This window comes from Manacus candei, unplaced genomic scaffold (assembly GCF_025592945.1).
Source record: "Manacus candei isolate 608988 ecotype Guabito, Panama unplaced genomic scaffold, ASM2559294v1 h1tg000210l, whole genome shotgun sequence".
Classification (NCBI taxonomy): domain Eukaryota; kingdom Metazoa; phylum Chordata; class Aves; order Passeriformes; family Pipridae; genus Manacus; species Manacus candei.
The window spans coordinates 163,178-185,517 of record NW_026138258.1 but is presented as its reverse complement, the minus strand read 5'-3'; the positions used below and the strand labels follow the sequence as shown (position 1 = coordinate 185,517).

The following is a 22,340-nucleotide window of genomic DNA, read 5'->3' as shown; positions in this document are numbered from 1 at the left end:
GGGGGTGTCACCAGGCCCCGGTGCCACCTCGTGTCACCCCCAACAGTCCCTCCCCAATCCCCCCCCCCCCCCCCCGGGGTGGCCTTGGTGGCACTGGGGTGACACTGGGGTGACACGTGCCAGCCTCGGTGACGTCCCTGTGCCCCCGGGGTGGCCTTGGTGGCACTGGGGTGGCACTGGGGTGACACGTGCCAGCCTCGGTGACGTCCCTGTGCCCCCGGGGTGGCCTTGGTGGCACTGGGGTGGCACTGGGGTGACACGTGCCAGCCTCGGTGACGTCCCTGTGCCGGTGCCACTGTCACCTCCCCGGGGTGTCCTTGGAAGGACGGGGGTGACACGGGGGGGGGGGGTGGCACAGGGGGGACATGCCAGGCGTGGCACTAAGAGGGTGACAGCAGGGACTGGTGACAGCGGGGACATGGAAGGGACACACAGGGGTTGGCCCCGGTGGTGGCACCGGTGGCAGCAGGTGACAGAAGGGGTGGGTGACAGTGGTGGCAGGGGACACTGAGGGGACACAGAGGGGACACACCAGGGCCAGGCCCAGCAGGTGACAGCAGGGACAGGGACAGTGGTGGCAGGTGACACAGAGGGGACACAGAGGGAGGGGACAGACCAGGGCACGGCCCAGCAGGGACAGCAGGGACAGGTACAGCGGTGGCAGGGGACACGGAGGGGACACAGAGGGGACACACCAGGGCCTGGCAGGTGACAGCAGGGACAGGGCCAGTGGTGGCAGGTGACACAGGGGGGACACAGAGGGGACACACCAGGGCCCAGCAGGTGACAGCAGGGACAGGGACAGTGGTGGCAGGTGACACAGGGGGGACACAGAGGGGACACAGGGGACACACCAGGGCCTGGCAGGTGACAGCAGGGACAGGGCCAGTGGTGGCAGGTGACACAGGGGGGACACACAGGGGTTGGCCCCAGCAGTGGCACCAGTGCCAGCAGGTGACAGAAGGGATGGGTGACAGCAGTGGCAGGTGACACAGAGGGGACACACCAGGGCACGGCCCAGCAGGGACAGCAGGGACAGGGACAGTGGTGGCAGGGGACAGGGAGGGGACACAGAGGGGACACACTGGGGTGGGTCCCAGTGGTGGCACTGGCAGGGTGACAATGGGGGTGGGTGACAGTGGTGGCAGGTGACACGGAGGGGACACACTGGGGCGGGTCCCAGTGGTGGCACTGGTGCCAGGAGGTGACAACGGGCACAAGTGACAGCAGGGATGGGTGACAGTGGTGGCAGGTGACACGGAGGGGACACAGAGGGGACACACGGGTGGGCCCCAGTGGTGGCACTGGTGCCAGGAGGTGACAATGGGCACAAGTGACAGCAGGGATGGGTGACAGTGGGGGTGGGTAACACGGAGGGGACACAGATGGGTGGGTCCCAGTGGTGGCACTGGTACCAGGAGGTGACAACGGGCACAAGTGACAGCAGGGATAGGTGACAGCAGGGGTGGGTGACAGCAGGGATGGGTGACAGCAGGGGTGGGTGACAGCAGGGCTGGGTGACAGGAGGGATGGGTGACAGGAGGGATGGGTGACAGGAGGGCTGGGTGACAGCAGGGGTGGGTGACAGCAGGGCTGGGTGACAGCAGGGCTGGGTGACAGGAGGGGTGGGTGACAGCAGGGGTGGGTGACACCCCCCGGGGGCCTCAGCCCAGTGACAGGACCTGTCGCAACAGGGCGGTTCCTGCCACCACTTCCTGTCCCCAAGGGGGAAGTGACACCGAAGTCCCCAAGGGGGGGGACACACCACGAGGTCCTCTGTGGCCACTTGATGTCCCTGAGCCCCTTGGGGACACTCTGGGGACAACCCTGTCCCAGAGGCAGACCCGCCCCAGGCCACCCCTGTGAGGTGTCACTGGGGTGTCACCCGGCTGTCCCCGTGTCACAAAGTGTCCATTTTTGTCCCTTTTTGTCCCTTTTTGTCCCTTTGTGCCCCGTTTTGGCAGGACTTTGGATGGGCAGAGCCCCCCCCGGCCATGGGGCAGAGCGAGTCAGAGCCGCAGGATGAGGCCGAGGTGGGACATGGCCCTGTCACCTCAGTGTCCCCACCCCGAGTCTCAGCTGTCCCTTGTCCCCACCCCTGGGGGACACCAGGGCTCAGCTGTCCCCTGTCCCCACCCCTGGGGGTCACTGGAGCTCAACTGTCCCTTGTCCCCACCCCTGGGGGTCATTGGGGCTCAGCTGTCCCTTGTCCCCACCCCTGGGGTGGGGACACCAGGGCTCAGCTGTCCCTTGTCCCCACCCCAGGGACCCCCAGGGCTCAGCTGTCCCTTGTCCCCACCCCAGGGACCCCCAGGACTCAACTGTCCCTTGTCCCCACCCTGGGGGTCACTGAAGCTCAGCTGTCCCTTGTCCCCACCCCAGGGACCCCCGGGGCTCAGCTGTCCCTTGTCCCCACCCCAGGGATCCCCAGGGCTCAGTTGTCCCTTGTCCCCACCCCAGGGACCCCCAGGACTCAGCTGTCCCTTGTCCCCACCCCAGGGACCCCCGGGGCTCAGCTGTCCCTTGTCCCCACAGGACGGGCCCCTGAGGGCGGTGCTGCCGCGGTTCTTGACCGACCGGCTCCCGACCAGCGCGGTGAGGGGACAGTGTCCATCTGTCCTCATGTCCCTGTGTCCCTGTGTCCCCGTGTCCCTGTGTCCCTCTGTCTCCATGTCCCTGTGTCCCCGTGTCCCCGTGTCCCTGTGTCCCTGTGTCCCCATGTCCCTGTGTCCCCGTGTCCCCGTGTCCCTGTGTCCTCATGGCCCCAGTGTTCTCATGTCCCCATGTCCCTGTGTCCCCATGTCCCTGTGTCTCTATATCCCAATGTCCTCATGTCCTTATGTCCTCATGTCCCTTGTCCCTGTGTCTCTGTATCCCTGTGCCACCAGTGCCAGTGTCCCCATGTCCCCAGTGTCCCCATGTCCCCAGTGCCTCTCAGCACCCCCCGAGGTGGCACAAAAATGTCCCCATGTCCTCGGGGACAATGTCCTCGTGTCCCCAGTGCTGCTCAGCACCCCCTGAGGTGACACACCCTTGTCTCCATGTCCTTGGAGACAGTGTCCTCATGTCCCCATTGCTGCTCAGCACCCCTGAGGTGACACAGAAATGTCCCCATGTCCCCAGTGCTACTCAGCACCCCTGAGGTGACATGAAATTGTCCTCCTGTCCCCAGTGCTGCTCAGCACCCCTGAGGTGACATGAAATTGTCCTCCTGTCCCCAGTGCTGCTCAGCACCCCTGAGGTGACACGAAAGTGTCCCCATGTCCCCAGGGACAGTTTCCCCATGTCCCCAGTGCTGCTCAGCACCCCCGGGGTGACACAGAAATGTCCCCATGTCCTCGGGGACAATGTCCTCATGTCCCCAGTGCTGCTCAGCACCCCTGAGGTGACACACTCTTGTCCCCTGGGGCCGTGTCCTGGTCCCTGATCCCGCCCAGCCCCTCCCCTCCCTCCACGTCCCCACGGCGGCCCTGCCATCGCTCACCCCCCGCACTCGTCCCCGTCCCCCGGGGACCCCGTGGGGACCTCAGGGACCACGTGGGGACCTCGGGGACCCCGTGGGGACCTCGGGGACCGCGTGGGGACCCCCCTGTCCCTCCCCAGGTGCTAGGGGCCATCCTGGGCCTCGGCCTCACCGTCGTCGTCGTGGTCACGGCCGTCGTGGCCCTGCTGCACCGGCTGCGCCTGAAGGGTGAGTGACACGGCCCCGCTGGCCTCGGGGACGGGGGGGGGGGTGTGACAGTGCCACACCCCTCAGCCCATGTCCCCCGTGTGTCCCTCCCCAGAGGTGCCCGCCCAGGAGACCCCCCGGTACCGCTTCCGCAAGAGGGACAAGATGCTCTTCTACGGCCGCAAGATCATGCGCAAGGTGACGCTCGGGGGGGGGGGCGGTTTGGCAGCACCTGGGGGTGACACCCTGAGGCCACCAGCGGGTGACACCCCAGGGCATCATCCCCACCCTCAGGTGTCCCAGTCCACGTCGTCCCTGGTGGACACCACCATCTCCAGCACCTCCCGGCCCCGCATGAAGAAGAAGCTGAAGATGCTCAACATCGCCAAGAAGTGAGGAGGGGGCACCGTCGGTTTTGGGGGGGGGGGGGGGGAGCGGGGGCACCGTCCCGGTGCCATCCGGGCGTCCCAACGCCGCGTCCCCCGCGTGTCCCCCAAGGCTGCTGCGCATCCGGAAGGAGCAGCCGACGCTGCAGCTGAAGGAGCCGCCGCCGGCGGTGCTGGAGGCCGACCTGACCGAGTTCGACGTGGCCAATTCCCACCTGCCCTCCGAGGTCCTCTACATGCTCAAGAACGTCCGGTGAGCAGCGGGGATGGCCCTGGCAGCGGGGTCTGGCCTTGGGATTGGGGTCTGGCCCTGGGATTGGGGTCTGTCCCTGGCAGCGGGATCCAGCCCTGGCATCGGGGTCTGGCCCTGGGATCAGCATCCAGCCCTGGGATTGGGGTCTGTCCCTGGCATCGGGGTCTGGCCCTGGGATCGGGGTCTGGCCCTGGGATCGGGGTCTGGCCCTGGGATTGGGGTCTGGCCCTGGCATAGGGATCCTACCCTGGCAGCGGGATCCAGCCCTGGCAGCGGGATCCAGCCCTGGGATTGGGGTCTGGCCCTGGGATTGGGGTCTGGCCCTGGGATCAGCATCCAGCCCTGGCATCGGGATCCAGCCCTGGGATTGGGGTCTGACGCTGAGATTGGGGTCTGGCCCTGGCATCGGGATCCAGCCCTGGCATCGGGGTCTGGCCCTGGGATCAGCATCCAACGTGGGGTTGGGGTCTGTCCCTGGCAGCGGGATCAGGCCCTGGGATGGGGATCAGGCCCTGGGATGGGGATCTGGCCCTGGGATTTGGGTCTGTCCCTGGCACTGGGATCCGGCCCTGGCATCGGGATCCGGCCCTGGGATGGGGATCCGGCCCTGGGATGGGGATCTGGCCCTGGGATGGGGATCTGGCCCTGGGATCAGCGTCTGTCCCTGGGATTGGGGTCTGTCTCTGGGATGGGGATCCGGTCCTGGAATCAGGATCCAGCCCTGGGATTGGGGTCTGTCCCTGGGGTTGGCATCCAGCCCTGGAATCGGGATCCGACCCTGGCATCGGGATCCAGCCCTGGCATTGGCGTCCATCATGGGGGAGTTCGGGGTCAGGGGCCTGGGGGTCAGGATCAGGCTCAGTGGGGTCAGGATCCGTCTTTGGTGGTCATGACCCATCCATGGGGCTCAGGATCCATCCGAGGGACCAGAATTCCACCTGAGGGATCAGGATCCCTCCCTGGAGGTCAGGATCTATCCTGGGGGGATCAAATCCATCCCTGGGGCTCAGGATCCATCTGAGGGATCAGGATCCCTCCCTGGAGGTCAGGATCTATCCTGGGGGGATCAAATCCATCCCTGGGGCTCAGGATCCATCCGAGGGACCAGAATTCCCCCTGAGGGATCAGGATCCACCCGAGGGACCAGAATTCCTCCCGAGGGATCAGGATCCCCCCTGGAGATCAGGATCTATCCTGGGGGGATCAAATCCATCCCTGGGCCTCAGGATCCATCTGAGGGACCAGAATTCCCCCTGAGGGACCAGCATCCCCCCTGGCCACCATTCCCCAGCACCACCGGCCGCTCTTCTCCTGCGTCCCCATCTCCATGGCAACCGGGAGAGGTGGCAGCGGGCTCGGTGTCACCCGCTGTGCCCCGGCTGTGCCCGCAGGGTGCTGGGGCACTTTGAGAAGCCGCTGTTCCTGGAGCTGTGCAAGCACATGGTGTTCCAGCAGTGCCAGCAGGGCGAGTACGTGTTCCGGCCCGGCCAGCCCGACACCAGCATCTACGTCCTGCAGGACGGCAAACTGGAGCTGCTGCTCACCGAGCCGGTGAGGGCACGGGGGGGGCACCTGGGGATACCTGGGGACAGCCAGGAGATAACCAGGGACAGCCAGGGGACACCTGGGGACAACTGGGGACAGTCAGATGATAGCCAGGGACAGCCAGGAACAGCCAGGGGACACCTGGGGATAGCCAGGGACAACCAGGGGACATCTGGGGATGGCTGGAGACAGCCAGGGGACACCTGGGGACAGCCAAGGGACAGCCAAGGACAACCAGGGGACACCTGGGGATGGCTGGAGACACCCAGGGGACACCTGGGGACAGCCAGGGGACAACCAGGGAGCATCTGAACACACTTGGGAATATCCAGGGACACCCAGGGGACACGCAGGGACACCCAAGGGACATCTGGGGACACGCAGGGACACCCAAGGGACATCTGGGGACACACATGGACAGCCAGGGGATACCTGAGCACATCTGGTGACACTCGGGGGACACTCGGGGGACACTCGGGGGACACTCAAGGGACACCCTGGGGACAGGGCCGGGACGGGGGCACCGGGGATGGAAGGAACGAAGGGCTCTGTGCTCGGCAGGACGGGAAGGAGACGGTGATGAAGGAGGTGTTCCCTGGGGACAGTGTCCACAGCCTGCTCAGCATCCTCGATGTCATCACGGTACCGGCGCTGCCCCCAAACCCCCCCACTCCAACTGTGACCGTCCCCAACCCAACCATGGCCGTCCCCAACCCAACCATGGCCATCCGCAAAACAGCCATGGCCATCCCCAACCCAACCATGGCCATCCCCAAACCAAACCATGGCCATCCCCAAACCAACCATGGCCATCCCCAACCCAACCATGGCCATCCCCAACCCAACCATGGCCGTCCCCAAACCAAACCATGGCCATCCCCAACCCAACCATGGCCGTCCCCAACCCAACCATGGCCATCCCCAACCCAACCATGGCCATCCCCAACCCAACCATGGCCGTCCCCAAACCAAACCATGGCCATCCCCAAACCAACCATGGCCATCCCCAACCCAACCATGGCCATCCCCAACCCAACCATGACCATCCCCAACCCAACCATGGCCATCCCCAACCCAACCATGGCCATCCCCAACCCAACCATGGCCGTCCCCAACCCAACCATGGCCATCCCCAAACCCAACCATGGCCATCCCCAACCCAACCATGGCCGTCCCCAACCCAACCATGGCCATCCCCAACCCAACCATGGCCATCTCCAAACTAACCATGGCCATCCCCAACCCAACCATGACCATCCCCAACCCAACCATGATTGTCCCCAAACCAACCATGGCCGTCCCCAACCCAACCATGGCCATCCCCAACCCAACCATGACCATCCCCAAACCAACCATGGCCGTCCCCAACCCAACCATGGCCATCCCCAACCCAACCATGACCATCCCCCAACTCCTCCAGTCCAACCATGGCCATCCTCAACGCCAATCGGCCCAACCCCCGGTGCCACCCTCAGACTTCTCCGCCTCCCAGCTCCCCCCAAACCCCACCCAGGGCTGGACTGGAGCTCCCAATGCTGGCCAGGCCCCCCAACAACCGTGTCCTGCAGGGCCACCAGCGGCCGTACCGCACGGTGTGCGCCCGCGCCGCTGAGGACTCCACCATCCTGCGCCTGCCGGTCGAGGCCTTCTCCGCCATCTTCGAGAAGTACCCCGAGAGCTTGGTGCGGGTGGTGCAGGTGAGGTGGGGGCTGGGGGAGGGCCACGGGGGGGTCCCTTGGGGTGGCAGGGGGTCACCGGCGGCCTCCTGTCCCCCCTCAGATCATCATGGTGCGACTGCAGCGCGTCACCTTCCTGGCCCTGCACAACTACCTGGGCTTGACCAACGAGCTCTTCAGCCACGTGAGTCCTGCGGGGGCGGGGGGAGAGCGGGGCAGAATCGATGGAAAAAGGCTAGAAAAGATTCTCCTGCTTCCTGAACTCCTGCTCAGGGTTTGGCCATCCCCAAACCAACCATGACCATCCCCAAACCAACCATGACCATCCCCAAACCAACCATGACCATCTCCAAACCCAACTGTGGCCATCTCCAAACCCAACCATGGCCATCCCCAAACCAGCCATGACCATCTCCAAACCCAACCATGGCCATCCCCAAAGCAACCATGGCCATCCCCAAACTCAACCATGACCATCCCCAAACCAACCATGGCCATCCCCAAACCCAACCATGGCCATCCCCAAACCAACCATGGCCATCCCCAAACTCAACCATGGCCATCCCCAAACCAACCATGGCCATCCCCAAACCCAACCATGGCCGTTGCCATTGCAACCATTAAGTAGGGGACAAAACAACTGGAGAAAAAAAGAAATAATTAATACGTAGGGGAAAAAATAGTTAGAGAAAAAAATAATTATTAAGTAGGGGAAAAAAAATAATTAAATAATTAAAAAAAGAAATTTTTATTAAGTAGAGTTTAAGGCATCATCCCCCTCCCCTCTGCTCTTGCAGGACATGCAGCCCCTGAGGCTCTTCCCCCAGCCCGGCCACCCCGCCCGCACCAGCCCCGTCCGGCACAGCAAGAGGGGCCTGGGCAGCGCCGACGAGGGCCGGGAGCAGGGTAGGGCTGCTCAGGGGGTGCTGGGACCCTCCCCCTGCTTTTGGGGGGCTCTGCTGCTCCCTCTGGGCTCACAAGGTGGGGGGGTTTGATCTTACAGCCGAGCTGCTGAAAGGTGTGGGATTGGAGACCCCGGTGCCGCCGCCGCCGCCCCTGAGCCGCTGCATCTCCATGCCCGTGGACATCTCCGGTGGGTTTGGGGGTGGGAATGGGGGGTCTTGGGGTGGAGAGCTCAGGGAATAAATGGGGACACTCAGGGACACCCAGGGGACACCCAGGGACACTCAGGGGACACCCAGGGCAGCCGCCCCTGAGCCGCTGCATCTCCATGCCCGTGGATATCCCCGGTGGGTTTGGGAGGGGGAAGGGGGAGTCTTGGGGTTGTGTAGCTCAGGGATAGCTGGGGACAACCAGGGGACAGGCAGGGACACTCAGGGGACACCCAGGGACACCCAGGGGACACCCGGGGCAGCTGCCCCTGAGCCGCTGCATCTCCATGCCCGTGGATATCTCTGGTGGGTTTTTGGGGGGAATGGAGGGTCTTGGGGTTGTGTAGCTCAGGGGATAGATGGGGACACTGAGGGGACACCCAGGGGACAGGCAGGGACAACCAGGGACATCCAGGGGACACCTAAGGACACCCAGGGGACAGACAGGGACACCCAGGGCAGCCACCCCTGAACCGCTGCATCTCCATGCCCGTGGATATCTCCGGTGGGTTTGGGGGTGGGAATGGGGGGGTCTTGGGGCCAACTGGGGGACACTGGGGAGTGTCTTGTCCCCATGTTGGACACGGTGACCTCGTCACCCCTCCAGGCATCCAGAAGGGTCCCCGCTCTGACTTCGACATGGCCTACGAGCGCGGCCGCATCTCGGTGTCGCTGCAGGAGGACAGCACGGGGACCATGGCTGGATTCACACGGGTACGGCGGCAGGAACCCTGAATCCCACCTGAATCCCACCCAAATCCTACCCCAAACTCCCACTGAATCTCAACCCAAATCCCACCCAAATCCTACCCCAAATCCCACCTGAATCCCATGCCAAACCCCCACTGAATTCCAACCCAAATCTCACCCAAATCCTACCCCAAACCACCTTGAATCTTACCCCAAACCACCCTGAATCCCACCCCAAAGCCCCAATGAATCCCACCCTGAATCCCACCTGAATCCCACCCCAAACCCCCTCAGAATCCCACCCCAAACCCCCACTGAATCCCAACCTAAATCCCGCCCAAATCCTACTTCGAATCCCACCTGAATCCCACCCCAAATCCCACCCAAATCCTACCCCAAACCACCTTGAATCCCACCCCAAATCCCACCTGAATCCCACCCCAAATCCTACCTCAAACCACCCTGAATCCCACCCTAAACCCCCTCGGAATCCCACCCCAAGTCCCACTCAAACCCTACCCCAAATCTCACCGAATCCCACCTGAATCCCCCCCCAGACCCTCCCGAATCCCCCCCAAAACGCTCCCTGACCCCGCCGTGTCCCGCAGTCGGTGTCCCACGAGCCCAAGGAGCGCAAGTCGGTGACGCTGGAGGAGCCCCCGCCGGGGTCCCACCAGTCCAACTCCAGCGAGGACGAGGCGGGGCCGGGGCCGTGTCCCTTCGGGCCCTTCCAGGGCCGCCAGACCAACCTCGTCTTCGAGGCCGCCAAGCAGGAGCTGGTCAAGCTCATGAAGGTGGAGGTGAGGCCTTGGGGGGCCCCCAAGGTTCCCGTCCCCTCACGTGGGTCCCCTGAGGCTTCGCGGGGGTCTCGTTGTGTTGGGGCTTCCCGTTGCTTAGTGCCGGCCCTCCGTGCTTTGGGGTGGTCCTGTTGTGTTGTGGTGGGTCCCCGGTGCCTCATGGGGTCCCTGTCCCCTCATGTTGGTCCCCTGTGGCTTTGGGGTGGGTCTCTGGTGGCATCATGGTGGGTTCCCAGTGCCTCATGGTGGTCCCTGTGACCTTCTGGTCATCCTTCTCCCCTCATGGTGACCCCTGTGACCTTCTGGTCATCCTTGTCCCCTCATGGTGGTCCCCATTGTTTGTGGTGGTCCCTGTGACCTCCTGGTCATCCTTGTCCCCTCATGGTGGTCCCTGTGACCTCCTGGTCATCCTTGTCCCCTCATGGTGACTCCTGTGACCTCCTGATCATCCTTGTCCCCTCATGGTGACCCCTGTCACCTCCTGGTCATCCTTCTCCCCTCCTGGTGGTCCCCATCCCCTCCTGATGGCCCCCACCACCCCACACGACACCGTTCCTCCCTCCAGGACCCCTCTCTTCTCAACAACCGTGTCCTGCTCCACCACGCCAAAGCCGGGACCGTCATTGCCCGCCAAGGTGACCAGGTGGGTTTTGGGGGGGTTTCTGTGGCCCCTTGACCCCCCCTCCCCATATTTCCATGGGGTACCACTCCCCTACTCCTCCCCCGTGGCTGTTGGGGGGTGGGAACGACCCCAGAACCTCTGGAGGGTTCAAAACCCCCCATGGGGAGAACCACACCCACCCACACGTGGGGTTGGTGAGACCCTCGTACCTGGGGGTCCCTGGGTGGCTCCCGGGGTCCCAGAGGGCTTCCAGGGATTCCAGATGGCTCCATGGGGTCCCAGGTGAGTCCCAGGGATTCCAGATGGCTCCGTGGGGTCCCAGGTGACTCCCAGGGATTCCAGATGGCTCCGTGGGGTCCCAGGTGACTCCCAGGTCCCGAGTGGCTCTGTGGGGTCTCAGGTGCCACCCAGGGATCCTGGGTGAGTCTCACTGATCCTGAATGACCCCCAGGGATCCCAGAGAACCATCTGGGATCTCAGATGACTCCCAGGGGTTCCAGGTGGCTCTCAGTGATCCTGGGTGGCTCCCAGGGATCCCGGGTGACTCCCAATGATCCTAGGTGACTCCCAATGATCCCAGGTGACTCCCAGGGATCCCAGATGGCTCTCAGTGATCCCCAGTGGCTCCCAGGGATCCTGGGTGGCTCTGTGGGATCCCAGGTGACTCCCAGGGATCCCAGATGGCTCTCAGTGCTCCCAGGTGGCTCCCAGGGATCCCGGGTGGCTCTGTGGGATCCCAGGTGACTCCCAGTAATCCCGGGTGACTCCCAGTGATCCCAGATGGCTCCCAGAGATCCCAGAGAACCCTCTGGGATCTTAGGTGACTCCCAGGGATCCCAGATGGCTCTCAGGGATCCCAGGTGACTCTCAGTGATCACGGGTGACTCCCAGGGATCCCAGGTGACTCTGTGGGATCCCGGGTGACTCCCAATGATCCCAGGTGACTCCCAGTGATCCTGGGTGCCTCTGTGGGGTCCCGGGTGACTCCCAGTGATCCCGGGTGGCCCCGGGGCGCCCCGGCCGTGCCGCGGTGGTGACGGGGCGCGCTCTGGGCAGGACGTGAGCCTGCACTTCGTGCTCTGGGGGTGCCTGCACGTGTACCAGCGCATGATCGACAAGGCGGAGGACGTGTGCCTGTTCCTGACGCAGCCCGGCGAGCTGGTGGGGCAGCTGGCCGTGCTCACCGGGGAGCCCCTCATCTTCACCATCAAGGCCAACCGCGACTGCACCTTCCTCAAGATCTCCAAGTCCGACTTCTACGAGTGAGGAAGGGGCCACGGGCGAGGGGGGTGATGCCCAAGGGGGACAATGGGGGATGGGGGGTGGCACTGGTGGGGTGGTCGTCTGGCTCTGCCTGGTGTTGGTGTGACCTCACCTCGAGTGCTGGGGGTAGTTTGGGGGGTCACCACAAGGAGTGGAGGAGTCTCCCGAGCTCCAGGTGGCTCTGAGGGGTCCTGGGTGGCTCCTGGGTGGCCCTGAGGAGTCCCAGGTGGCTCCAAAGGTCCCAGGGGAATCCAAGGGGTCCCAGGTGGCCCTGAGGGGTCTTGGGTTGCTCCAAAGGTCCCAGGGGAATCCAAGGGGTCCCAGGTGGCCCTGAGGGGTCTTGGGTGGCTCCAAAGGTCCGAGGTGAATCCAGGGGGTCCCGGGTGGCTCTGAGTGGTCCTGGGTGGCTCTGAGAAGTCTTGGGTGGCTCCGAGGGGCTGCTGTGGTGGCACCTTCAGGGCTGCTGTGGTGGCACTTTGGGGGCCACTGTGGTGGCATCTTTGGGGCTGCTGTGGTGGCATTTTCGAGACTGCTGTGGTGGCATCTTTGGGGTTGCTGTGGTGGCACCTTCAGGACTGCTGTGGTGGCACTTTGGGGGCCACTGTGGTGGCATCTTGGGGGCCGCTGTGGTGACATCTTTGGGGTTACTGTGGTGGCATCTTCAGGGCTGCTGTGTTGGTATATTCAGGGCTGCTGTGGTAGCATCTTCGGAGTTGCTGTGGTGACATCTTTGGGGTTGCTGTGGTGACATCTTTGGGGTTACTGTGGTCACATCTTTGGGGTTACTGTGATCACATCTTCGGTACCACTGCAGTGGCATTTCTGGGGTTGCTGTGGTGGCACCTTCGAGGCTGTTGTGGTGGCACCTTCGGGGCCACCTCAGTGTCATTTCTGGGGCCACTTCAGTGGTACCTTTGGGGCCACCTCAGCATCATTTCCGGGGCCACCCCCGTGTCCCCCCTTGCGCTGTCGCCCCCAGGATCATGCGGGAGCAGCCCAGCGTGGTGCTGAGCGTGGCGCACACCGTGGCCGCCCGCATGTCGCCCTTCGTGCGCCAGATGGACTTCGCCATCGACTGGATGGCCGTGGAGGCCGGGCGGGCGCTCTACAGGTGGGTTTTTGGTTGCACCATTTGTTGTTTATTCAGATTTCATTAATAAAAGACCGTTTTTTTTCCCCAAATCGTTGGGGCTTGACTAGAGGAAAGATGGAAAAGGAATAAACCCTCTTGTTTAATCACCTGGATTGGTCAGGGCAGTCACATGTTGCTTCAAGGTGCATCTATAAAGTGCTGTCTCATTGAAATAAAAAGGATTTGGCTCTGAACTCCCAACCAACCAGCTGGGTCCGAATAATTTATTTACGTATTATATTAATACGCTGTAAATGGTGCCCAACATGAGGTGCCATTTGTGGCTTATTAATATAATAAGTAAATAGATCATAGGAACCCCCAAACTAGCTGGGTCTGTATGATTCATTTACTTATTAGATTAATAAGCCACATATACACACGAATGTGATTTTACCACAACCCAGCTTCCTATTTTTTGGGGGGGTTTTCCTGATAACCGCACCTATTTTGGGGGAAAATAAAAAAAGAAAATTCCAACATTTTTCAAACTTCTCACCCCCCCACAGGCAGGGGGACAAGTCCGACTGCACCTACATCGTCCTCAACGGGCGGCTGCGCTCCGTCATCCAGAAGGGCAGCGGCAAGAAGGAGCTGGTGGGGGAGTACGGCCGCGGGGACCTCGTGGGCGTGGTGAGCTCTGGGCTGGGGACACGACGTGGGGACAACCTCGGGCCTCCACTTGACGCTTTGAGATTCGTAGCTGTGGTGGTTTGGACCTGTGTGATAGTTTTAGTCTAGGCCGCCCTCGGTGACCAGTTTGTAACCAAGGAAGTGGCCACGTTCCCGGTATTCCCTACGATTTTTAAGTAAACCAGGGTATAAAGAAGAAAGGAGGAGAGGCCTTCACTCTCTTCCCTTCCGGTGGTTCTGAAGGCACAGATTCCCTGCTGTCGGTTCTCATTGTGTGGGGGAGTGAGGCCTAGTGAGGCCTAGTGCGGCCTAGTGCGGCGTAGTGTGGCCTAGTGCGGTCTAGTGAGGCCTAGTGAGGCCTAGTGCGGCCTAGTGTGGCCTAGTGAAGCCTAGCGCGGCCGAGTGAGGCCTAGTGAGGCCTAGTGAGGCCTAGTGAGGCCTTGTAGATCTTGGGAGGTGGAGGGTGTCAGTGGTCATTCAACTTGATTTCTGCTGTCCCAAGGAAAGTAGTAAGATATTCTTTTGCTAATTCTTTATTTTGCTAGTTCCTGAGTTGTCTATCCTGCATGTCTGTTTTGGTTTTTCGTCCCTTTTTGCCCCTTTTTCCCTTTTCCCTTCCCCCTTTCTGGGAGCTGTTTGGGGTTTCTGTGGTTATATGTACATAGTATTTTAATTGTGTATATCTGTGATATATGTAATATATATATTTTTTGATATAGCTTTTGCTATTCCTTTTTTTCTTTCCTTTGGAGGGTTTTTTCGCTGTGGTCTGTTGGGGTTTGGCTCCCTGCCAAGTGCCCAACACCACAACAAAAGCTCCTTCCTCCCCCCCCTCCAAACCAAGGGGAAAGGAATTGAAAGGGAAAAACTGCCAAAAACCAAAATGACACAACCAAAGCAGTGTATATATATATATATATATATATATATTTACATATATTTCATTTGTATACACTTATAATGTAAAAGAGAATGCAATATAAAAATACAATAAAAAATACAATATAAAGTACAATGTAAAAAGAGAACCCCAAACACCCCCAAAAAGAAAAGAAAGAAAGAAAAAAAACACAAAACAGGTATACACAGTCATTAAAGAACTAGCAAACGAAATCCCAATGCTTTCCTTGAGAAAAGCAAAAAAATGTCTCAGCCCACGATCACTGCAGGTGGTATAATCTAAATAACACTCGTAGCATAAGTAAATATAAATATATATAAAGGTAAATAGAAATAGAAGTGGTTTATGTTTTAATAGGGTTTTAATGGGCATACAGATTTAGCAAGAACAGCTGGTTTGGGTGGAATGTACCAAAAAAACCACATAAAAGCAGATAAATATTTTAGTCAAAACTATTCAGAGAGCCCAGTTTCTCAAGAGCATCTGGTTTGTAGAGAATGTACCAGTTGGTGGCTCGTTGGCCTTTCCTGCTGGCTTTTGGGAATATTGCTTAACAGAAATGAAATAAATAGTAAATATAAATAACACTTGTAGCGTAAATAAATATAAATGTTTATAAATGTGAATAGAAATAGAAGTGGTTTATGTTTCAATAGGATTTTAATGGGTGTAAAGATTTAGCGAGAACGGCCAGTTTGGGTGGAATGGAACAAAATAAACCCACAAAAGCAGATAAATATTTTAGTCAAAACTATTCAGAAAGCCCAGAAACCTTGATTTATGAGGAACAGCCCTTCATCCCCGGCCTCCTCTTCCTCATCATCTCTGCCCTCCTTGGAAGGGCTTCAAGGCCCCAGGGGGTGCTTTTCCACCTCGTTAAAAGGGGAATCCTGGGCGAGGAACGTTCGGGAATCTCGCGCTGGGTGAGCGGGAGGAGCTCCCCGTGTTTTATGGACCGTTTGAAACGGGGTTTTCTCGGATGTGGAGTCGGAGGGGTCATTCCCAGGGTCATTCCCGGGGGATTCTCTGTCTTCTCCTGCAGGTGGAGGCCCTGACCAGGCAGCCCCGGGCCACCACGGTGCACGCGGTGAGGGACACGGAGCTGGCCAAGCTCCCCGAGGGCACCCTGAACAACATCAAGCGCAGATACCCCCAGGTACCCCCCCAGACCCTTCAGGTACCCCCGAGTACCCTTCAGGCCCCCCAGGTACCCCCAGATACCCCCCTAGACCCCCAAGGTACCCCCAGGTATCCCCCAGGTACCCCTCAGGTACCCCCAGGTACCCCCTAGACCCTCCAGGTACTTGAGGTGCCCAAGGATTTGGGGTGGTGGCACTTGAGGTCCCCTAGGATGGAGGGTGGTGGTGGCACCTGAAGTCCCCAAGGATGGGGTGGTGACACCCGAGGTGCCCAAGGCTTTGGGGTGGTGGCACCTGGAGTCCCCAAGGATGGAGGGTGGTGGTGGCACCTGGAGTCCCCAAGGATGGAGGGTGGTGGTGGCACCTGAAGTCCCCAAGGATGGCGTGGTGACACCCGAGGTGCCCAAGGCTTTGGGTTGGTGGCACCCGAAGTCCCCAAGGACGGAGGGTGGTGGTGGCACCCAAAAAGTCACGTGGGACACTAGTCCGGGGTGTCAGTGAGCCCCTCCCAGGTCTGACGGCCCTCCCTGTCCCCGTCCCCGTCCCCGTCCCCACAGGTCGTCACCCGCCTCATCCACCTGCTGAGCCAGAAGATCCTGGGGAACCTCCAGCAGCTCCGCGCGCCCTTCGCCGGTGGGTGCCACGGCGGGGTCCGGGCGCGGTGGGGTGACCTCCCCGGGGGTGTCCCATGGGTGGCCGTGCCCACATCCCTGCCATGTGTGTCCCCATCCCTGCCATGTGTGTCCCCATCCCTGCCGTGTGTGTCCCCGTCCCCACCGTGTGTGTCCCCGTCCCCGCCGTGTGTGTCCCCATCCCCACCGTGTGTGTCCTCGTCCCCACCATGTGTGTCCCCATCATGTGTGTTCCCATCCCCACCATATGTGTCCCCATCATGTGTGTTCCCATCCCCACCGTGTGTGTCCCCACCGTGTGTGTCCCCATCCCCACCGTGTGTGTCCCCCCTGCAGGCTCTGGCCTGGGTGTGACCTCCAGCTCGGAGCCCATCAACCCCACCAGCAACCTGTCGACGGTGGCGGTGCTGCCGGTGTGCGAGGAGGTGCCCACGGCCGCCTTCACGCTGGAGCTGCAGCACGCCCTCACCGACGTCGGTGAGCGGCCCCGGGGCGTGGTGGTGGTCTGGGGGGTGCGGGGTGTGGCCCCCGTGGTGTGGCGCTGTGGTGTGGTGGGAGTCATGGTGGGGTGACCAGAGTGGTGTGGGGTGAGCACAGGATGGGGGTGACCACAGGATGGGGGTGATCACAGCATGGGGGTGATCACAGGTTGGGGGTGACCACAGGATGGGGATGGTCACAGGATTGGGGTGGCCACAGCATGGGGGTGACCACAGGATGGGGATGACCACAGGATGGGGGTGACCACAGCATGGGGGTGATCACAGGTTGGGGGTGACCACAGGATGGGGATGGTAACAGGATTGGGGTGGCCACAGCATGGGGGTGACCACAGGATGGGGATGACCATAGGTTGGGGGTGACCACAGCATGGGGGTGACCATAGGTTGGGGATGGTAACAGGATTGGGGTGACCACAGCATGGGGGTGACCATAGGTTGGGGGTGACCACAGCATGGGGGTGAGCACAGGCTGGAGGTAAGCACAGCGTTGTGGGGTTACCACAGCATGGAGATGACCATAGATTGGAGGTGAGCACAGGATGGGGGTGGCCACAGGATTGGGGTGATCACAGCATGGGGGTGACCACAGCATGGGGATGAGCACAGTACAGGGGTGACCATAGATTGGGGGTCACCACAGGATGGGGGTGACCATAGGTTGGGGGTGACCACAGGATGGGGGTGACCACAGCCCCATGCCATGATGGTGACCAGGTCACAGTGACCACAGCCCCGTGGCATGGTGGTGACCATGTTATGGAGACGGCCAGAGCCCCATGCCATGGTGGTGACCATGTTACGGAGATGGCCAGAGCCCCATGCCATGGTGGTGACCATGCCATGATGGTGACCAGGTCACAGTGACCACAGCCCCGTGGCATCATGGTGACCTCGTCATGGTGACCTTGTCATGGTGACCCCAGCCCCGTGTCACGGCAGTGACCCCGTGCCCCCCTCCCCCAGGTCCCACCCTGCTCCTCACCAGCGACATCATCCGCGCCCGCCTCGGCTCCTCGGCGCTGGACAGGTAACTCCCGCGGGGAGGAGGGACCGTCCCCTGTCCCCCCACATCCCACCCCACCCCACCCCTCCCTGGCTGACCCCTGTGCCCCGGCAGCATCCAGGAGTACCGGCTGTCGGGGTGGCTGGCGCAGCAGGAGGACATCCACCGCATCGTCCTCTACCAGACCGACTGCACCCTCACCACCTGGACCCTGCGCTGCTTCCGCCAGGCCGACTGCATCCTCATCGTGGGGCTGGGAGACCAGGAGCCCGAGCTGGGAGAGGTCAGCTGGGGGCAGGGGAGGGGCACGGGGGGGGGCACTGAATCCGAAAAATCCGGAATAATGAACTGCCCGGAGACTTTTTGATCTTTGAGCAGCCGAGGTATTTATCGGCAGCGCCGGGAGCGAGCCGGCTGTCGCTGGAAAAACTTGCTCCAAGGCTTCACACAAAATCAGCAGGTTTTTTATACAGTTTTCTTATAGGATTAAATGCATATTCAAGTGACTACAGCATCTGTCTATACCTATTAATAACAGGCAGAGTGTAGGTGGAGCTCAGGCAGGACTTGGGGAGGTGCTTCTCTTGGCCCTCAATCTCGGGGGTAGTTCCAGTCTTCCTCCCATGGGTCTGGGGGCTTAATCTCATCTTCCTCAGCTTGGCCTCTCTTCCATTGTTCTCGACCCACTCACTGAAGCTTGGAAAAAGCCTCAGCTCCCGGCCTGTTTCTTCTATTCAAAGGTCTACCTTATCCTACTGCATCTTGATTTATTACCTCCAGGCCTATGACATGTTCTTTTACCATTCTCTTAAGTTTTGCTCAGGTAAGTAGAACAGAACAAGCACAGATGGTTTGGTAGCTCGTTAGCAGGCCCAAATTTCTTAGTTAACTCTTTGGGCCTGGCCTCCTGTGTCAGCACCGAAAGCAGCCCCGGCACGGGGGAGGCCTCGAGCGCTGTGCCCGGTTCTGGGCGCTCGGTTTGGGGAGGACGTCGAGGGGCTGTGATGCCAAAATTGGCAGAAATGTGACTGCTCAGAGACAGTTTTGGGGTGTTTCAGCAGCAAAGGTGTTTATTTGGAGCAACGCTGGGGTGCTGGGCAGCTCTGGCCGCACAAACCAGCTCTGAAGTTCTCAGTGTTCTCAGTCAGGCAATTCATAGAATTTTCATGAAGGATTACGACGTCTTTATGTGCATATTCATTCCATTTCACAACCTAATTATCATATTCATAACAGGCAGGGTTTGGGCAGAGCTTGGGGTGGGATCATCCTCTTGGGGAGATCTTTGGTGGTCTTTCCAGCTCTTCAGCCTCGTCAGGGGTTACCTTTCTTCTCCTCATCTTCGTGAACTATTCAACTCTTCCTAACTACGAAAACCCCTTGACTGAGCTCCTCTATCTCCTCAGATGTCCATTTTATCTAATTTATGACCACTGAGCTGACCTTTCTGTTATCTTCTGTTAGAACAGAACATACCAAACGTGGGCAGGACTCTCAGAGCAAGGTACCACCTCTCTCTGGACTGATCCCTCTTTGTTTCTGCTGCCTTTTGACATAAACGTTGCATTCCTCGGAGTGAGGTCTGTGAAACCTTCCTCAGAGCAAAATCCCAGTATCCAGACCTGTTTCAGCTCCTGTTTCAGCTGGAGAAGGGTCTGGAGCACAAGTCCCATGAGGAGCAGCTGGGGGGGCTCAGCCTGGACGGGAGGAGGCTCAAGGGGGATCTTCTCCCCCTCTGCAACTCCCTGGCAGGGCTGGAGCCGGGGCGGGTCGGGCTCTGCTCCCAGAAGAAGGGCAACAGGACACAGCCTTGAGCTGCACCAGGGGAGGGTTTAGGTTGGACATCAGGAATTTCTTCACAGAGGGAGTGGTTGGACATGGGAATGGGCTGCCCAGGGAGGTGGGGGAGTCACCGTCCCTGGAGGTGTTTAAGGGAAGACTCAGTGCCATGGTGTGGGTGACGAGGTGGGGTTGGGTCACAGGTTGGACTGGATGGTCCCAGAGGTCTTTCCCAACCCCACTGATCCTGTGATTCTGTGATTAGGAGGAATTTCTTCACAGAAAGGGTGGTTGGGCATTGGAATGGTCTGCCCGGGGAGGTGGTGGAGTCCCTGGGTCTCTCTAAGAAGAACCTTGGATGTGGTGCCATGGTGTGGGTGACGAGGTGGGGTTGGGTCACAGGTTGGACTGGATGGTCTCAGAGGTCTTTCCCAACCCCATTGATCCTGTGATTCTGTGACAAGGGGACACAGCCTTGAGCTGCACCAGGGGAGGGTTTAGGTTGGACATGAGGAATTTCTTCACAGAGGGAGTGGTTGGGCCTTGGAAGGGGCTGCCCAGGGAGGTGGGGGAGTCACCCTGGAGGTGTTTAAGGGAAGACTCAGTGCCATGGTGTGGGTGACGAGGTGGGGTTGGGTCACAGGTTGGACTGGATGGTCCCAGAGGTCTTTCCCAACCCCACTGATCCTGTGATTCTGTGATTAGGAGGAATTTCTTCACAGAAAGGGTGGTTGGGCATTGGAATGGTCTGCCCGGGGAGGTGGTGGAGTCCCTGGGTCTCTCTAAGAAGAACCTTGGATGTGGTGCCATGGTGTGGGTGACGAGGTGGGGTTGGGTCACAGGTTGGACTGGATGGTCTCAGAGGTCTTTCCCAACCCCATTGATCCTGTGATTCTGTGATTAGGAGGAATTTCTTCACAGAGGGAGTGGTTGGGCCTTGGAATGGTCTGCCCAGGGAGGTGGTAGAGTCCCTGGGTCTCTGTAAGAAGAACCATGGACGTGGTGCCATGGTGAGGGTGACAAGGTGGGGTTGGGTCACAGGTTGGACTGGATGGTCTCAGACGTCTTTCCCAACCTCATTGATCCTGTGATTTTGTGATTAGGAGGAATTTCTTCACAGAGGGAGTGGTTGGACATTGGAAGGGGCTGCCCAGGGAGGTGGTGGAGTCCCTGGGTCTCTCTAAGAAGATACTGGATGTGGCACTTGGTGCCATGGTGAGGGTGACAAGGTGGGGTTGGGTCACAGGTTGGACTGGATGGTCTCAGACATCTTTCCCAACCCTGTTGATCCTGTGATTCTGTGATTAGGAGGAATTTCTTCACAGAAAGGGTGGTTGGACATGGGAATGGGCTGCCCGGGGAGGTGGTGGAGTCCCTGGGCTTCTCTGAGAAGAACCATGGACGTGGTACCATGGTGTGGGTGATGAGGTGGGACTGGGTCACAGGTTGGACTGGATGGTCTCAGACGTCTTTCCCAACCTCATTGATCCTGTGATTTTGTGATTAGGAGGAATTTCTTCACAGAGGGAGTGGTTGGGCCTTGGAAGGGGCTGCCCAGGGAGGTGGTGGAGTCACCGTCCCTGGAGGTGTTTAAGGGAAGACTCAGTGCCATGGTCTGGGTGACGAGGTGGGGTTGGGTCACAGGCTGGACTGGATGATCCCAAAGGTCTTTCCCAACCTGGTTGATCCTGTGATTCTGTGACTCAACAGCACGATCCTGTTAAGCCAGAATTCCTTTTATTCGCCGTCGGGGTGGTGTTGGGGGTAATTCCTCCATAAACACTCCACTGAAACAAAGATTTCATGATCTTTTATACACTTGAACATCCCAAGCCCCTTCCCAACAGTCAATTATCTTTTTGTTACGAGGCATCAACACCAACCTTCAGTTAAAGGTCACCCAAACTTCTTCTACCTAAACAAGCCTTGAAATAGTTTTGGATCTTATCGTGACATCAACATCCATCTTTAATTAAAGGTGGCCCAAACTTCTTCTACCTAAACAACCTTTGAGACAGTTTCATATCTTATTTGTACAAGACACGAACATCAGTCCTTAGTTAAAGGTCACCCAAACTTCTTCCACCTAAACCCCCCTTGACTGATTTAGTTTTCTCTTCCTGAACAACCCTCTGTCGATGGAGTTCCCTGGGGCATCTGGGGCCATGTTTTGCTGCTCCCTCCAACTCCTCGTTCCCCGTCTCCGAGGAACGTCCGAGTGACCAATTCGCGGAGTTGGCGCGGTAACGGTGAACTCCAGAATTCCCGGGATTCCTGGGCTGACGCTGGGGTTCTGGTGACGTGCCCCCTTTCCACAGCTGGAGCAGATGCTGGAGAACACGGCGGTGCGGGCGCTGAAGCAGCTGGTGCTGCTGCACCGCGAGGACGGGCCCAGCCCGGCGCGCACCGTGGAGTGGCTCAACATGCGCAGTTGGTGCTCGGGGCACTTCCACATCCGCTGCCCCCGGCGCGTCTTCTCCCGCCGGAGCCCCGCCAAGCTGGTACGTCTGGGTGTGTCCCCCGGGGGTGACCTGGATGACCTGCCACGTGCATTGTCAACTGCTGTCCGTCCCCAGCCTTGGGTGACCTTGGTGGTCTTCCATG

General features: G+C 59.9%; 1 protein-coding gene and 3 long non-coding RNA genes across 6 annotated transcripts in view; 3 read left to right on the top strand and 1 right to left on the bottom strand.

Annotated features, from left to right (window-relative positions):
* Window positions 1-359: 359 nt before the first annotated feature.
* LOC127464336 (uncharacterized) lies at window positions 360-1,493 on the top strand. The gene is made up of 3 exons (XR_007901308.1): window positions 360-469; window positions 955-1,236; window positions 1,454-1,493. It is a non-coding gene; the product is annotated as an uncharacterized LOC127464336 (long non-coding RNA).
* Window positions 1,494-1,612: 119 nt separating this feature from the next.
* The window catches only part of PNPLA6 (patatin like phospholipase domain containing 6), a 33,314-nt gene continuing 12,586 nt past the window's right edge, over window positions 1,613-22,340 (top strand). For 2 of the 3 annotated variants that reach the window (XM_051774644.1, XM_051774643.1), the window contains exons 1-24: window positions 1,613-2,033; window positions 2,536-2,595; window positions 3,604-3,691; window positions 3,786-3,868; window positions 3,965-4,062; window positions 4,169-4,309; window positions 5,701-5,860; window positions 6,416-6,496; window positions 7,423-7,551; window positions 7,634-7,714; window positions 8,328-8,436; window positions 8,534-8,623; window positions 9,250-9,356; window positions 9,941-10,132; window positions 10,695-10,772; window positions 11,808-12,013; window positions 12,994-13,125; window positions 13,656-13,779; window positions 15,723-15,836; window positions 16,377-16,452; window positions 16,788-16,928; window positions 17,918-17,981; window positions 18,072-18,240; window positions 22,055-22,237. In XM_051774644.1, coding sequence (XP_051630604.1) covers window positions 1,995-2,033; window positions 2,536-2,595; window positions 3,604-3,691; window positions 3,786-3,868; window positions 3,965-4,062; window positions 4,169-4,309; window positions 5,701-5,860; window positions 6,416-6,496; window positions 7,423-7,551; window positions 7,634-7,714; window positions 8,328-8,436; window positions 8,534-8,623; window positions 9,250-9,356; window positions 9,941-10,132; window positions 10,695-10,772; window positions 11,808-12,013; window positions 12,994-13,125; window positions 13,656-13,779; window positions 15,723-15,836; window positions 16,377-16,452; window positions 16,788-16,928; window positions 17,918-17,981; window positions 18,072-18,240; window positions 22,055-22,237 — 2,745 coding nt within the window. In that variant the 5' untranslated portion in view covers window positions 1,613-1,994. The remainder of the gene's footprint in view (window positions 2,034-2,535; window positions 2,596-3,603; window positions 3,692-3,785; window positions 3,869-3,964; window positions 4,063-4,168; window positions 4,310-5,700; window positions 5,861-6,415; window positions 6,497-7,422; window positions 7,552-7,633; window positions 7,715-8,327; window positions 8,437-8,533; window positions 8,624-9,249; window positions 9,357-9,940; window positions 10,133-10,694; window positions 10,773-11,807; window positions 12,014-12,993; window positions 13,126-13,655; window positions 13,780-15,722; window positions 15,837-16,376; window positions 16,453-16,787; window positions 16,929-17,917; window positions 17,982-18,071; window positions 18,241-22,054; window positions 22,238-22,340) is intronic. The other variant, XM_051774645.1, reaches the window with a different exon arrangement.
* Window positions 19,715-22,046, top strand: LOC127464337 (uncharacterized). Its single transcript, XR_007901309.1, has 3 exons — window positions 19,715-19,857; window positions 20,302-20,578; window positions 21,182-22,046. It is a non-coding gene; the product is annotated as an uncharacterized LOC127464337 (long non-coding RNA).
* Window positions 19,828-21,159, bottom strand: LOC127464338 (uncharacterized). Its single transcript, XR_007901310.1, has 3 exons — window positions 21,077-21,159; window positions 20,530-20,672; window positions 19,828-19,896 (listed from the first exon to the last, which is right to left on the bottom strand). It is a non-coding gene; the product is annotated as an uncharacterized LOC127464338 (long non-coding RNA).